This window comes from Salvelinus fontinalis, chromosome 2, assembly GCF_029448725.1.
Source record: "Salvelinus fontinalis isolate EN_2023a chromosome 2, ASM2944872v1, whole genome shotgun sequence".
NCBI classification, from domain to species: Eukaryota; Metazoa; Chordata; class Actinopteri; order Salmoniformes; family Salmonidae; genus Salvelinus; species Salvelinus fontinalis.
In genome coordinates, this window is record NC_074666.1 from 47,613,506 (window position 1) to 47,630,781 (window position 17,276).

The following is a 17,276-nucleotide window of genomic DNA, read 5'->3' on the forward strand; positions in this document are numbered from 1 at the left end:
TTAATAACACTTATTAGAAGACATGTATTACCCAATCAATCTAATGTTGTTTAGAATGTTGTTTAGAGACGGGGAGGATTTGAAGTTGACCTATCCTTTGCTTGGCATGGCATGGGATCTATCTGTATGTCCTAGAAATGTTTGGTCAAGCTCAATATTTACTTTCCCTAGGCGTAGGATAACAATTGGGCACTTACGATAACAATAGGGCACATTGATGCACTTAATTAAGTGTATTATTGCGCAAACTATTGAATCATTGGAACATGAGTTAATTTATTCTGCAACAGATGTCATTGGCGCCTCTTGTGAAGTATTGTTTGGGGAGTGATATTCATTTAGTTTTGCGAGCCCGCAATTGTCCACAATAGGCCTACAGTGCAGTAGGTTCGTCGCACTGGTTCGTCAGAGGAAGTGACGGGAACGGGATAGTAAACTCAAATGAGGACTTCCAATTTTTCATGAAGGCTGCCACAATATAAGTCTGGTTAAAGTCGTCTGAACGAAGAGCGCAAATGTTACAGTAGCCTTGTATTCACAGACGTCAGAAACGCTACAATGTATCAGAATATAGAACGTACTCGGGCGACACAACGATCAATGCGGGATGGTAGCCCACCAACATTTGCAGAGATTTCACAATACTGAATTAAATATGTGGATCATAGATTGAACTTCATGCAGACTTTTCGGGACTTTTCGTTGATTTGGAAATATTTGCGACCGATTTCAATATTATTTACGAGGGTAGTAGACAGATTTTTAATAGTTATTAAAGTTCTTCAATGAGTTTCAGCATGTATACAAGGGAGATATCGCCACCAGTTCGGATTTCTCTGCTAGTGGTAACTCTTGTATCGCTTGGGATTTGTTCAGAACTAAAAGTACGAGTGCGTTTAAGTGATGGACTAATTGGGGAGGAGATTTTGGACGCCAACAGTGAGAATGATGACATTACAGTCGAGTTCAAGCAAGGAGATGGTACTCATATTACTGCGGTATTTGATTTCAAACGGGTGAGTTAAGTCAATATTCTTCGATGTAAATATTTACAACAGTTTTTAAAAACTCTGTGAAATGCTGCATTATGTTTCTACCAATATATATAAACACACATACACACCATTAGGCTGTCTATTATATAGATATCCTGGACATTATATTATAAAGGCCTATCCATTATCTATAGACCTACTGTATATCTATTTAACTATATGCTGCTGTGTTGCCAAACAGACAAATGTTTTCATAACCCTTACGAAAGAAAATTGCAGTCAGAGTGCAGTATAACTGCAGTATGTGTCACGTTCCTGACCTGTTTTCCTTTGTTTTGTATTCATTTTAGTTGGTCAGGGCGTGAGTTGGGTGGGTTTGTCTATGTTTGTATTTCTATGTGGGGTTTTGTGTTCGGCCTGGTATGATTCTCAATTAGAGACAGGTGTGTATTGTTTGTCTCTAATTGAGAGTCATACAAAGGCAGCCAGGGTTTCACTGGTGTTTTGTGGGTGTTTGTTTCCTGTGTCAGTGTTTGGACCACACAGGACTGTTTAAGGTTAGTCACGTTTGTTATTTTGTAGGTTTAAGTGTTTTCTTGTTGTTTCATTAAATCATGAACACTTACCTCTCCGCATCTTGGTCCTATCCATGCTCCTCCTCGTTTGAGGAGGAGAACAACATTGACTGCCTTAACAGAAACACCCACCACAAGAGGACCAAGCGGAGAGAGAAAAAGAACTAAGGCACTGGACACAGGAGGAATGGTCTTGGGAGATCATGGACGGAAAAGGACCCTGGGGAAGGGTTGGAGAGAATCGCCGCTCTCGGGAGGTGAAGAAGGCAGCCACAGCCCAGGAGCGGTGGATTGAGGAGGCAGCACGTATGAGAGGCTGGAAGCCCGAGAGGCTCACCCAAGAATTTCTTGGGGGGGGGCTAAAGGGGAGTGTGGCGAAGCCGGGTTGGATACCTGAGCCAACTCCCCGGGCTTGCCGTGGAGTAAGAGGGCGTCGTACTGGTCAGACACCGTGTTATGCGGTGAAGCGCACGGTGTCCCCAGTACGCGTGCTTAGCCCAGTGCGGGCTATTCCACCTTGCCGCACTGGGAGGGCTAGGTTGGGCATCGAGCCGGATGCCATGAAGCCGGCCCAACGTATCTGGCCTCCAGTACGTCTCCTCGGGCCGGCGTACATGGCACCAGCCTTACAGGTGGTGTCCCCGGTTCGCCTGCATAGCCCAGTGCGGGCTATTCCACCTCGCCGCACTGGCAGGGCTACGGGGACCATTCAACCTGGTAAGGTTGGAGAGGCTCGGTGCTCAAGAGCGCGTGTCCTCCTTCACGGTCCGGTATATCCGGCGCCACCTTCCCACCCCAGCCCAGTACCATCAGTGCCTACACCACGCACCAAGCCTCCTGTGCGTCTCCAGAGCCCTGGGCGGACTGTTCCTTCTCCCCGCACTCGCCCTGAGGTGCGTGCCCTCAGCCCGGTACCTCCAGTTCCGGTACCACGCACCAGGCCTATAGTGCGTCTCAGCCGGCCAGAGTCTGCCGTCTGCCCAGCGGTGCCTGAACGGCCCGTCTGCCCAGCTCCGTCTGAGCCATCTGTCTGCCCAGCGCCGTCTGAGCCATCTGTCTGCCCAGCGCCGTCTGAGCCATCTGTCTGCCCAGCGCCGTCTGAGCCATCTGTCTGCCCAGCGCCGTCTGAGCCATCTGTCTGCCCAGCGCCGTCTGAGCCATCTGTCTGCCCAGCGCCGTCTGAGCCATCTGTCTGCCCAGCGCCGTCTGAGCCATCTGTCTGCCCAGCGCCGTCTGAGCCATCTGTCTGCCCAGCGCCATCTGAGTCGTCCGTCTGCCACGAGCCATTAGAGCCGCCCGTCTGTCCCGAGCCAGTAGAGCCGTCCGTCAGTCAGGAGCCGCTAGAGCCGTCCGTCAGTCAGGAGTTGCCAGAGACGCCCGCCAGTCAGGAGCTGCCAGAGACGCCCGCCAGTCAGGAGCTGCCAGAGACGCCCGCCAGTCAGGAGCTGCCAGAGACGCCCGCCAGTCAGGAGCTGCCAGAGACGCCCGCCAGTCAGGAGCTGCCAGAGACGCCCGCCAGTCAGGAGCTGCCAGAGACGCCCGCCAGTCAGGAGCTGCCAGAGACGCCCGCCAGTCAGGAGCTGCCAGAGACGCCCGCCAGTCAGGAGCTGCCAGAGACGCCCGCCAGTCAGGAGCTGCCAGAGACGCCCGCCAGTCAGGAGCTGCCAGAGACGCCCGCCAGTCCGGAGCTGCCCTACAGTCCGGAGCTGCCACTCAGCCCGGACCTGCCGGAGTCCCTCAGCCCGGACCTGCCGGAGTCCCTCAGCCCGGACCTGCCGGAGTCCCTCAGCCAGGACCTGCCGCCCCTTATCCCGGTGCTGGTCCTTATCCCGGTGCTGCCCCTTGTCCCGGTGCTGCCCCTTGTCCCGGTGCTGCCCCTTGTCCCGGTGCTGCCCCTTGTCCCGGTGCTGCCCCTTGTCCCGGTGCTGCCCCTTGTCCCGGTGCTGCCCCTTGTCCCGGTGCTGCCCCTTGTCCCGGTGCTGCCCCTTGTCCCGGTGCTGCCCCTTGTCCCGGTGCTGCCCCTTATCCCGGTGCTGCCCCTTATCCCGGTGCTGCCCCTTCATTTAGGTGGGGTTAGTGGGAGGGTGGTCATTGGGAGGGGGATAAAGAAGCGGGGATTGATTATGGTGGGGTGGGGACCTCGTCCACCGCCAGAGCCGCCACCGTGGACAGACGCCCACCCAGACCCTCCCCTAGACTTTGTGCTGGTGCGCCCGGAGTTCGCACCTTAAGGGGGGGGTTCTGTCACGTTCCTGACCTGTTTTCCTTTGTTTTGTATTCATTTTAGTTGGTCAGGGCGTGAGTTGGGTGGGTTTGTCTATGTTTGTATTTCTATGTGGGGTTTTGTGTTCGGCCTGGTATGATTCTCAATTAGAGACAGGTGTGTATTGTTTGTCTCTAATTGAGAGTCATACAAAGGCAGCCAGGGTTTCACTGGTGTTTTGTGGGTGTTTGTTTCCTGTGTCAGTGTTTGGACCACACAGGACTGTTTAGGGTTAGTCACGTTTGTTATTTTGTAGGTTTAAGTGTTTTCTTGTTGTTTCATTAAATCATGAACACTTACCTCTCCGCATCTTGGTCCTATCCATGCTCCTCCTCGTTTGAGGAGGAGAACAACATTGACTGCCTTAACAGTATGCTGCAAATACTGTGTCCAATATAACATTTATTTTTATTTTTTTACTGCAGTTAGAATGCAGTATAACTGTTGTTCAACTGCAGTACACTGCAGTTATTCTGCAATTACTGCTTCCAAGGTACCACAGCCGACTGAAATTACAGCAATCTTTTTTTGTAAGGGATGAAATACCAAAGACAAATAGTCCTCTTGGACCGACTTTTGGAATTATATCGTATTTGTTATATTCTGTGAACATAGACATATTTATCTTTTGGGATTGTCCATTATTACAATCAATACAAGTGTTTGTTAATGAGGATTTGTGGTGAACTACCCTTGATTGAGCAGGCATTTGATATTGCCCTGGCTAATGAACTCCCTACAAGGACCCAGGATATCCTGACATTACAGACACATTCAAAGTCTTATTGACTTGTAGAGCAATCAAGAAATCATACAACTATTGTCCCCCATTGACTCCACTCAGACTTACAGTGATCAGGCCTTTTTTTCTCCTGTTGGAAAACTTTCCTGAAGTCCCAGTGGGCTTATCTGGTTACAGTTAACAGGCAGGGGAACATGAAATATTTTCTTCTGTCTGGATCAAGTCAATTTGGACAGCAGCTTTCCCTCACTCCATGTGCTTCCAATCTACTCCTGTCAGCATTACGCAGATTTATGGAAAGTTGGAATTGGTCTGAAGGCCAGCTGCCAGAGTGGAGTTACTGTACAGCCAGGCGAGACATCTCATCTTGTAGAGGAACCTGTTGAAAAGGTGCAATGAAAAAATGAAGGGAATATTTGTCTTCCTATGGTGTGTAGTGGGGGAGCAGAAAGACACAGAGTCTAACTGGAGAATAACATGATAATTGTTTAAGAAGTAAATGGGCTGTGCAATATTCAGAGAATCCTGCAGCAATGGCTGAGAATTCCAGATGCATTTTGGTATTATTTTTCAAGTCTTTTTGGCTGCTTTGTTGTTTGTTTCTGGTTCCTCCCCTATTCCTCCCCCTCCCTCTGTATGTGAACAGATGAATCAACTTTTTAGGCAACGACAAAATACACTTGCCTTTCAGATCTTAATGTCAATACCATGACATTTCAAGCCATATTTCATTTTTCACCAGACAGGGAATAGTCTGTATCCAGTTGTGAGAGGGCCTGCCAAGCTGGAGTGATGTTAAAGGTACCCAGGATTGTAGACCGTTGCATACGACTGTAATGGCGATCATGTGGCCCACAAGTTACATCCACTTCCTACATTGAACGCTATTACAGCATGACCTTAAGAAACCTTAGTTTTTAAAACAGGAAAATATCCCTCTGCCTCAAGCCTAATTGAGAAATGTAAATCTCCCCCATACACCACCATACACACATCTCCTGTTGAATTGATCTCAATTCAACCATTGGTGCGATTCCCAAGCCATCTGTCATTTGTTTGGTCCCAGGTTGTGATGGCATGGGGATAAGATGAAGGAAAAGAGTCACCTCTCACTTTATCCTTACGAGAGCTGCATTTTGACCTGTCATCGGAGGCTCTGTGGTGCGTTTCTTCTGTCTGTCAGTGAGAGGTATTTACCATGCCAACCCAGCCCCCATGAAGAACCAGGGATGCAGCAAATCCATGCAGGTTATTTCATATTGTATGCATGATGAGCCAACTACACATTCATCTCCGCACCCTCACCTCCAGCTATTAGCTGCCCCATGGAGGCTTGTTAGGTCGGATTTAAGTTTTGTACAGGCTACCTTTTTACAGCATCAGTGCAGTTATTGGTCAAATACAATCCTTTGAGAAAGTAACATTTGACATCGTTTTTTTGTTCATGATGATTTTATCAGTGTTGGTGTGTTCAGTAAGCATTTTAATCAAGTTATGTTATAGGGTACTTTGTTCAAAGATTTATATAAAGACAGTTGATGCTTTGTTCACAGACTGTGGTGATATTCTCAACGTGCGGCCTAATCCCTATTTAAATAGCTTTGTTTCTGTATCCTCTGTCGGTGTGAATCCCTCCTATTTTGTCGGGTCAATCCCCAAACCATGTCTCACTTTAGCTATCCTTGGACTCTAGTGATCATGCTAGTCATTAGACAATCACGTGTTGCCCATTGAGAGGTTAAGGGCCCACCACAGAGATTTCACAGTCTACGCAAACAGAGCTACGGAGCTCCATTTGCGTTGCATTCCAAAGATTCAGCCTCACAAAAGTACATATGCAAACTAACCTCTAGCAGAACCATTGCGGATCCGTTGCGTAGACTGTGGGTGGCCTGGAGTTCAACCATAAGAAACCCGCCTTGAATCGAGTTGTGCACAGGCCCCTCCAGGAATGCTCCCATCCCCTCCCCCACTCTGTATACCCCATCCATCTGCTCCTCTGGATGTTCTACCGTCACAGTGGGGGAAACAAGAGTCCCCCATCCTCCTCCTCCTTCTTGTCTTTTTTACCTCAACCACTCCACAGTTTCCCTGACCTCATTACCGACATCTCCAACTTGAGGACCAGAGTGTTTGAATCATGGTATTTGTTTTACTCAGAGGGAGATCAACCCAATGGGATGGGTAAATGAAGAGAAGAAAAGGACTTGTTCCTTGTTCAGATAGCCTTGTCTTCCTTTGTCTACTCAGCTGACTGGGATGTTTACCTCGGCTTTGTGTTCTACTGGGAGTTTTAAGAATGAGTATGTTTACATGCACAATAATTATTAAATATTATATTAATATATTCAACTGCTTATGACACTACTCTGAGTTTGGCATAATCCTAATTATGATAAGGTCATAAGCGGAGTAACCATCAAAGAATTGAAACGCCAGTTTTTTTGTTTTTCCTATCTTTTGAATTATTAGAAAATGTAAGACCTTAATCGGAGTTAATGCAGTGTATTTGATTTGCACATGTGCTTTCTCGAGCCTCCCTCTTTGGTGCGAGTGAAGTGTGTTCGGAAATGATAGTAGACTATCTATCTTAGAAATAGTTTTCACATACAAACTGTATATGTCTGAACTCAGAATAAAATAAGCTTCCAAAAAATAATATGAACACTGTGATACAAGGATTATTTTGATTGGCGATTTTCTGCATTTTTCAAAGTCTTATTAGGTACAGTGCCTTCAGAAAGTCTTATTAGGTACAGTGCCTTCAGAAAGTCTTATTAGGTACAGTGCCTTCAGAAAGTCTTATTAGGTACAGTGCCTTCAGAAAGTCTTATTAGGTACAGTGCCTTCAGAAAGTCTTATTAGGTACAGTGCCTTCAGAAAGTCTTATTAGTTACAGTGCCTTCAGAAAGTGTTCACACCCCTTTATTTCTCCCACATTTTAATGTGTCACTGCCTAATTTTAAAATATATTAAATGTATTTTTTGGGGGTCACTGGCCTACACATGAAATGGGGTATCATGTGTAGGCCAGTGACCAAAAAAACTAAATTTAATATATTTTAAATTCAGGCTGTCAAAGTGGAATTACATTTTTACAAATGAATTAAAAATGAAAAGCTGAAATGTCTTGAGTCAATAAATATTCAAGCCTTTTTGCGAGCAAAAATTTGCTTAACAAGTCACATAGTAAGTTGCGTGGATTCACATTGTGTGCAATAATAGTGCTAATGTAATAGACACGTTTAATGGAACGTTGCAAGAACATTCATGTGTTCAGTTTTCTGAGGGATAGCATGATTTTTGAATTACTACATCATCTCTGTACCCCACACATACAATTATCTGTAAGGTCCCTCGGTCGAGCAGTGAATTTCATTTTTTATTTATTTCCAATGGTTCGCAAAGAATGGCATCTATTGGTAGCTTGATATTTTTTTTTTTAAGCAGGCATTGAATATACACCCAGTCACTACAAAGAAAGAGGCGTCCATCCAAACTCAGTTGCCGGAGAGGAAGGAAACTGCTCAGTGATTTCACCATGAGGCCAATGGTGACTTTAAAACCATTACAGAGTTTAATGGCTGGGATAGGAGAAAACTGAGGATGGATCAACAACATTTTAGTTACTCCACAATACTAACATTATTGACAGAGTGAAAAGAAGGAAACCTGTACAGAATAAAAATATTCCCAAACATGCATTATGTTGGCAATAAAGGTACTAAAGTAAAACTGCAAAGAATTGGCAAAGAAATGTTGTTTATGTCCTGAATACAAAGCGTTATGTTTGGGGCAAATCCAATACAAATATCACTGACTACCACTCGTCACATTTTCAAGCAGGGTGGTGGTTGCATCATGTTATGGGTATGCTTGTCATCAGCAAGGACTATGGGGTTCTTTTTATGAGAAAAATAAATAGAATAGAGCTAAGCACAGGCAAAATCTTAGAGGAAAACCTTGTTCAGTCTACTTTCCAACAGACACTGAAAGAGTAAATTAACCTTTCAGGAGGAGAATAACCTAAAACACAAGGCCAAATATACACTGGAGTTACTTACCAAGATGACATTGAATGCTCCTGAGTGGCCTAGTTACAGTTTTGACTTAAAAATCGATGGCAAGACTTGGAAATGGCTGTCTAGCAATGATCAACAACCAACTTAAATAATTTTAAAAGTAATAATGCGCAAATATTGTACAATCCAGGGGTGCAAAGCTATTAGAGACTTACCCATAAAGACCCACAGCTGTAATCGCTGCCAAAGGTGATTCTAGCATGTATTTACTCAGGGCTTGAATACTTATCTAATCACGATACATGATTTTAAATATATATATATATATTTTTTACAAATGTTTGAATTTTTCTCCCTCTTTGACATTAAAGAGTATTTTCTGTAGACATTTGACCAAAAATGACCATCACATCCATTTTAATTCTACTTTGTAACACAACAAATGTGGACAAAGTAAAGGGTTGTGAATACTTTCTGAAGGCACTGTAGCCTGATTATCAGATATGTACATGTTAACCGCATTATAAGATTAAACGTTCTTCTTGCAAATCATGTAAACGGTTTAATCTTAGTATTATATTAATATGAGTATTCACAATAATCATAGTATTGTGTGCATGTAAACATAGTTGATGTTGGGATAGCCAAAATTAAGTCAGTGTAGCATTGTGACAGATGTGGGTTTAGGGTTGGATTCAGGTCTCATGTTTCCAGTGAAGGTCAGGTCAGGTCAGCCCTCATAACAGACATGACACTTGATATAGTAGTTACTTATTTATGGATTATCCTTATGCCAAACGCATAATGGAGTTTTGGCAGCACTTTTACACGAAGGTTCCCTTATGCCATGCAGTATGTATGTAGTTTCTTTCGACACCTAGTAGAGTCCATGCCCTGACAGATTTAGTCTGTTCTGAGGGCAAAATGGGGGGGTGCAACTCAATATTAGGAAGGTCTTCTTATTGTTTTGTTAACTCAGTGTATATTGTATCACTAATATGTGAATGTATATCCTGTTTATATTTCATATTTCTCTCCTCTCTCTTTTTTCAGGATGTGAGGATCGTCCGAGCTCTGATCCTGGGGGAGCCAGAGCGAGGCCAGAACCAATACCAGGTGCTGTGCTTTGTCTCGCGCCTCGATCACCACGAGATCATCCCCACTGAGTCCATGGCTCGCCTCAGACAGGTGAGCTGCTGTAACAAACCACCACCATCCCTCATAATCTGGGCCATCATTCCCATATAGGGCACAGGGAGAGGTAACTAGGGACAGGTTTTGGATGTGGAGGAATGGTAATAATGGTGTTATTATAAGAGATGGGTCTTTACATGAAAGAGTGCCTTTTGCATCCCTTTGATATTTTAAGTATATATTTTGCACTAATATTGAATTTTAAAAGCTTGTTATATTAAATGAAGTGCCCTTTAATATAGACCACATGGATAATACAATAAATCAATTTTTAATATCAATAAAGACTTGCTAAAGTGCCAAAATTCAGCATTTCACTGTGACTTCTAGGAAGCCTTAATTTATTTCATGTGATTAGTGATTCATTTATGTCTATCCCAAGTTGACAAGGTAAAAATCTGTCGTCGTTCTGCCCCTGAGCAAGGAAGTTAACCCACAGCCCCCAGGCACCTCTCTGATTCAGAGGGGTTGGGTTAAATGCAGAAGACATTTCAGTTGAAGGCATTCAGTTGTACAACTGACTAGGTGTCCCCCCTTTCCCTTTCCCTCATTAAGATCAACCCTGTTATGTAAACTGAACTGTCTTTTCAATATGGTAAAACTATTCCTTTTTTTTTTTTACATTGAGCATATCATAGTTTAAAAGCAGGTGAGCTGGTTCTATACTTTTTGGCAATTTTCTGGTGTTTTGTGTTGGAAAACTGAATGAGTTGAGCATAACATGTCAACCCTCTTACCCCTAGATACACAGGCTAGAAATGTTTTAACAATTTAAATGTTGAATTTAATTTAATTGCCAATTTGTGTTGCACACAACAATCTTCTATTCCCACTGTCACAAAGGGATTTATTGTCAACCCTATTACACAGTCAACCATGTTACTTTACTTGGCACTTAGTAGGCACTTTATATACACTACCGGGCAAAAAGTTATAGAACACCTACTCATTCAAGGATTTTTCTGTATTTGTACTATTTTCTACGTTGTAGAATAATAGTGAAGACATCAAAATTATGGAATAACACATATGGAATTGTAGTAGCCTAAAAAGTGTTAAACAAATCGCAATATTCTTCAAAGTAGCCAACCTTTGCCTTGATGACAGCTTTGCATACTCTTGGTATTCTATCAACCAGCTTCATCTGGAATGCTTTTCCAACAGTCTTGAAGAGTTCCCACATTATGCTGAGCACTTATTGGCTGTTTTTCCTTCACTCTGCGGTCCGACTCATCCCAAACCATTTCAATTTGTCTGATGTTGGGGGATTGTGGAGGTCAGGTCATCTGATGCAGCACTCCATCATTCTCCTTCTTGGTAAAATAGCCCTTACACAGCCTGGAGGTGTGTTGGGTCATTGTCCTGTTCAAAACAATTTATAGTTCCACTAAGCCCAAACCAGATGGGATGGCGTATCACTGCAGAATGCTGTGGTATCCATGCTGGTTAAGTGTGCCTTGAATTCAAAATAAATCACAGACAGTGTCACCAGCAAAGCACCCCCACACCATAACACCTCTTCCTCCATACTTTACGGTGGGAAATACACATGCGGAGATCATCCGTTCACCCACACCTCATAAAGAGATGGCGGTTGGAACCAAAAATCTCCAATTTGGACTCCAGTCCAAAGGACACATTTCCACCGGTCTAATGTCCATTGCAAGTATTTATTGGCCCAAACAAGTCTCTTCTTATTATTTGTGTCCTTTAGTAGTGTTTTCTTTACAGCAATTCAACCATGTAGGCCTGATTCACACAGTCTCCTCTGAACAGTTGATGTTGAGATGTGTTACTTAAACTCTGTGAAGCATTTATTTGGGCTGCAATTTCTGAGGCTGGTAAATCTAATGAACGTATCCTCTGCAGTATAGGTAACTCCGGATATTCCATTCCTGTGGTAGTCCTCATGAGAGCCAGTTTCATCATAGCGCTTGATGGTTTTTGCAACTGCACTTGAAAAACACATTCAAAGTTCTTGAAATTTCCCGGATTGACTGACCTTCATGTCTTAAAGTTCTCTTTGCTTATTTGATCTGTTCTTGTCATAATATGAACTTGGTCTTTTACCAAATAGGGCCATCTTCTGTATAACCCGCCCCGCCCCCCCCCTTATGCGTTCTAAATAACCGCCCATTTGGAAAAAAAAAAATGCAATAAATATTTACTCTGAGCTGCGCTTCGGTAGATTGGTCGTAGAAAGTAGGCCGGGTTGCCCAGCAGGGATCTCTTGTCCTTTGAAGAATGTCTCTGGTGGTAAACTGGATACTTGGTAGTACCGTTGTCGTGTGGTAGAATAGATACTCTGTCCGTCCTCTTCTAGCCCACGTCTACAGTTGCTGCGCTAACGCAACGACTAGGAGGTTTCACTTTTTTAGTGAATAAGAGTTCAAAGTTCATACCAAGTTGCCATACTTTTAAGCTCATGCTATATTCTGGCTGATATAGTCGAAATTCATCCTTTCGGCGCGTTGACCGTCATCTTCACGTTGAAATTCGATGCTAATTTCATTAGGTTCCTGCTGAGGTTGGCTTAGTTCTGTAGGTGGTCTTTGTCCTTTCAACGTGGGGACCGCAAGTCCTCACGTCCTTGGAACAGGAGGTTACATTTTTGTAAAGGGGCTTATATAGGGTTGGGAGAGAGCCGTGTTTCATAGTTTACAACCAGTGTCTGTTCACATGGGCGGGGCCACTGAGTTGAGCATAGTTTCACTCATGAAAACCAATTCTCTCATTTAGAAGCTAAAATTACATTTAATCTTTTCACAAATATTTTCATATTTAAACATTTAAATTGCACAACAATTCCATGTGAATCTGATAACTAGAATGTGTAGACTTTCCAAGATACAGTTTATGTCGTCCTATCATCAGTAATAATGTCTCAGACGCCAACTGATCTGACATCATATTCAGTAAGTACCAACGCATATTTTCAACTGGTTGGATTACCGAAATAGGGTTCCGTTTCCCACCTTTTGATGTTCCCAGACTCTCTATGTTAACAAAGGGATTTTCAATAGTCACATCAGTAGAGTAGAGAGAGGAAAAGGGGGAACGGTATTTATGGGGGTCATGAACGTCCCCCAACAGGCCAACGTCATGACACTACATGATTGCATATGTGTTATTTCATATTTTTGATGTCTTCACTATTATTCTACAATGTAGAAAATAGTACAAATATAAAAAAAACCTTGAATGAGTAAGTGTTCTAAAACTTTTGACCGGTAGTGTAGTATTTTTTAAATTGAACCTCTTCGTGGGAATACGTGTTTCGATGAAGCTGACGACAGAATGTTAAAATGAGGCGAAAGACAACTTTTTTTTTTTTACTTCTCAAAAGGCACCGGATTGGTCGAACGACCCATTTTGTGTTATAATAACATGTTATAGGGCTGGTTTCCCAGACACAGAATAAGCCTCGTCCTGGACTTTCAATACAGCCCATAATGATTTTTTTTTATTGTAGGCAATTAAAATTTTCTTTACTGCACAATGTTATCTGACTTACCACCAAACTGTTAATCCTCACACAAAAGTAGTGGAGCTTACTTCTATTGCTAAATTTATTCTACCAGCAATACTTGTCCTTTTTTGAACTTCCTCGAATTTTAAAATATAGCTGTTCTGTGATGGGATTCTACAGAAGAACCCCCACTTGGTCCGCACGGCAGAGGAGAAGCGTGGGGAGGAACACCTCCACATGGACATGGCGGTGAACGTGAGTCATGCAGGGCACCTCAACACACTCATCCACAACGTGTGTAAGGAGGCCCACGAGGGGTTTTATACCCGGGCAGCTGACACCAAGCATTGGCTGGATAAAGGTGAGTTTGGCTTCCATTCAGATGCTCTGTTAGTGTTGTTTGGGTGTTTTAAAGAAACTTCTTCATTCTATCTATCCCAGCTTTTTCCCCCATATTGTTGCCTAAGTGTCTCTAAGCTTTAGGATGTTTATCTGCACAGCTATGAAGTTCATTGCCATGCATTTTAACAGACATTCTTTGATCGAAAGTCAAAATGTCTCTACAGGAATAGAGGCCATTGAGTTTGAGCCCCTGCCCCAGACAGTGGACGTCTCTGGTCTGCAGCGATGCCCCTCCACTCTGGACCTGTGGCAGCCATGCTTCTGCAGCTATCACCTACGTCTGGAGTGGCTCCCCTGCCTGCTCAAATACTGTCGCAGCCGCCGGGGCGCGGCTGGAAGGGCCAACCCGTACAAGTGTGGCATCAGGAGCTGCAGCAAGGGCTACCGCTTTGACTACTACGTCCCCCATAAACAGCTCTGCCCATGGGACGAGGAGACCTAAAGCAGCTGCTTTTGCCCTTAGTTCTTTCCTAGAAGGCATTTAGCCTACCGTGCACATCTGGACTGAGCATGGCAGGGGCTTGGCAAGAGGCCTTGAAGTGAAGGAACAGACCTGCCTAGTGCCTACATAGACACAGAGTATACCAAACATTAGGAACACCTTCTGAATATTGAGTTTTTCCCTCCGAAAAGCCTCAATTCATCAGGGCATAGACTCCGCAAGGTGCCGGAAGCATCCCACAGGGATGCTGGCCCATGTTGACTCCAATGCTTCCCACGGTTGTGTCAAGTTGGCTGGATGTCTTTTGGGTGGTGGACCATTCCTGATACACACAGGAAGCTGTTGAGCGTGAAAAACCCAGCAGCATTGCAGTTCTTGACACAAACCGGTGTGCCTGGCACCTACTACCATACCCTGTTCAAAGGCACTTAAATCTTGTGTTTTGCCCATTCACCCTCTGAATGGCACACATACACAATTCATGTCTCAATTGTCTCAAGGCTTAAAAATCCTTATTTAACCTGTCTCCTCCCCTTCATCTACACTGATTGAAGTGGATTTAACATCAAAAAGGGATCATAGCTTTCACCTGGATTCACCTGGGCAGTCTATGTCATGGAAAGAGCAGGTGTTCTTAATGTTTTGTACACTTAGTGTAAGTCTAACTTATTTTCAGACAGAAGATTGTCACTGACTTACCACCAAGGTATTTGGATTCAACCAGACAGTAGCATATCTATTGTAACCATATGTTTTGAATGTTGGATGTTTCCTACAGTGGTGTGTCGAGTGTTGTCCATATATAATAATTATTTTTCTAAGCATGCAAGTGTCTGTATTAGGGCAGCTAGACAGGAGACTAATGGGGGAAAATCGACACTATGAAAATTGTAATATCGCCCAACCTAGAAGGAATTGCCCATGCTACTATGGATCAAAATCAAATCAAGTTTATTTTATATAGCCCTTCGTACATCAGCTAATATCTCGAAGTGCTGTACAGAAACCCAGCCTAAAACCCCAAACAGCATGCAATGCAGGTGTAGAAGCACGTTTATTTCATTAAGTAAATAAAAACGACATCAGTTAAGTGATTCATTCACTACCATGGATGAATGTTTTGATTTGATGCCATCAGTCAAAGTGCTGTTCAGTGCTCCCTTGGGGTAAAACTGGATGGTGGAGCTGCTCAGAGAAAACATTCATCCATGGTAGTGAATGAATCACTTAACTGATGTCGTTTTTATTTACTTAATGCAAAATAAAGCCATTTATTGACATTCTGTTAAAAGAACTAGGACATTGAAACAGTACAGTCTGTAACCAATATCAGCACTCTTACCTTGAACTATAGGGACCAATTTTTGGCTCGCTGGAAGGGTTTTGTCATTGCTGTCAAATGCATCAGCATGTAGCATCATATGCAGAAACGGACTTAAGTCGTGTTTATACTTATGGTATACGGAATAAAGTGATTAACTGTGACTATTGTACTGTCATATTCATGGTGGTATGAGATATTCATCAGGCAATCTGGGAACTTCTCAGTTCTACTTTTTGTCAATACTTTTTTTAACCTCTTTGATCAACAATATATTTTCAGGTTTACTATCTTGTTGTGATAAACTGAAGACACAAACTAGTGGACTGAAAACTTTATGTAGTCTTTATGTCCCTTATATATTTATTCAACTTTTCAAACTTAATGTCCACAGTGCCAGTGATTAAGCTTGTACTGGAGATTGCTGTTCTGCATGTCAATGGTACATTATGATAACTGCTCATATATCTCTCTGAGGGAAGAATTGTTACAAACAAAAGTGATTTTTCAAAAATGGACCTAAAGCATACGTCCAGGAACAAAACATAAACCTTTATTTTTTAAATCTGTAATTTATTGGTTGATGGTAAGTGCCTTAACTTGTCACTGTGTTGTTTGATTTGAAAGTAATTATATGGTTTAAAACGTTTTATGTAAAACATCTGCAGTTGAAGTTCAAAAATGTTTCCTAAAGGTGTGTTTAACTTTGACAAATTTAAATCCTTATTAGTCGTTATACTAGGCCTAATGCTTCTTCTGTTGGGTGTCATATTAGCAAAGCTGGATTTGTGGCCATATTAACATCATAATTAACAATCTAGACATCTAAAACTCCAAGAACACAGTGTCCTCCATCATTATTAAATGGAATAAGTTTAGAACCACCAAGACTCTTCCTAGAGCTGGCCATCCGGGCAAACTGAGCAACCGGGGAAGAAGGGAGGTGACCAAGAACCCGATAGTCACTCTGAAAGAGCTCTGGATGTCCTCTGTGGAGATGTGAGAACCTTCCAGAAGGACAACCATCACTGCAGCACTCCACCAATCAGGCCTTTATGGTAGAGTGGCCAGACAGAAGCCACTCCTCAGTAAAATGAAAGTGACAGCCCGCTTGGAGTTTGCCAAAAAGCACCTAAAGAAATTCAGGGACAAGTCTCTGAATGTGCTTGAGTGGCCCAGCCAGCGCCCAGACTTGAACCCGATCGAGCATCTCTGGAGAGACCTGGAACTAGCTGTGCAGAGACACTCCCCATCCAACCTAACAGAACTTGAGAGGATCTGAAGAGAAGAATGGGAGAAACTCCCCAAATACCGGTGTGCCAAGTTTGTAGTGCCATAGCCAAGAAGACTCGATACTGTAATCGCTGCCATAGGTGCTTCAACAAAGTACAGAGTAAAGGGTTTGAATACTTACAGTATGTAAATGTGATATTTCTGTTTTTTATTTTTAATAAATTTGCAAACATTTCTAAAAATCTGTGTTTGCTTTGTCATTATGGGGTATTCTGTGTAGACTGAGGAGGGGAAAAAACGATTTAATACATTTTAGAATAAGGTTGTAACGTAACAATATGTGGAAAAAGTTAAAGGGTCTGAATACTTTCCGAAGCCAACGAATACATAATGCACAAATATCCCTTGTGGAGTTTGACTGCCCTCTGGTGATGACTGGACTGAAGGTTGCCTGACAAAATACATTTAGGAGACTTGACAGACTTATGATAGGTTTAGCCTGTAGCTAAATTATAAGGCATAGATTTTAGAAACTTTGCTGTTAAACTGCATCAAACAAACCTTTAATATCCAACAGTCTTGATTAAAAGCACCATTTGACCAGATTTGCCTATAACC

The 17,276-nt window shown here is 43.2% G+C and overlaps 1 protein-coding gene across 2 annotated transcripts; it reads left to right on the plus strand.

Moving 5' to 3' along the window:
• The first annotated feature begins 374 nt into the window (after positions 1-374).
• Positions 375-15,589, plus strand: LOC129820021 (out at first protein homolog). Of its 2 annotated transcripts, none has more exons than XM_055876820.1 (4): positions 375-1,016; positions 9,651-9,785; positions 13,417-13,621; positions 13,827-15,589. In XM_055876820.1, exons 1-4 carry the CDS (start codon positions 786-788, stop codon positions 14,102-14,104), a joined length of 849 nt encoding a protein of 282 aa, XP_055732795.1. In that variant the 5' UTR covers positions 375-785; the 3' UTR covers positions 14,105-15,589. The 2 variants fall into 2 exon arrangements, with proteins under 2 accessions (XP_055732795.1, XP_055732803.1); XM_055876828.1 differs by having other exon boundaries at positions 13,441-13,621.
• Positions 15,590-17,276: the final 1,687 nt, after the last annotated feature.

Bases quoted from the DNA above. Each gene is read 5' to 3' on its own strand.
- LOC129820021 (XM_055876820.1), top strand. From the start codon at position 786: ATGAGTTTCAGCATGTATACAAGGGAGATATCGCCACCAGTTCGGATT. The intron at 9,786-13,416 runs GTGAGCTGCTGT...TTTAAAATATAG, and splicing joins CCATGGCTCGCCTCAGACAG to CTGTTCTGTGATGGGATTCT. The intron at 13,622-13,826 runs GTGAGTTTGGCT...ATGTCTCTACAG, and splicing joins CAAGCATTGGCTGGATAAAG to GAATAGAGGCCATTGAGTTT.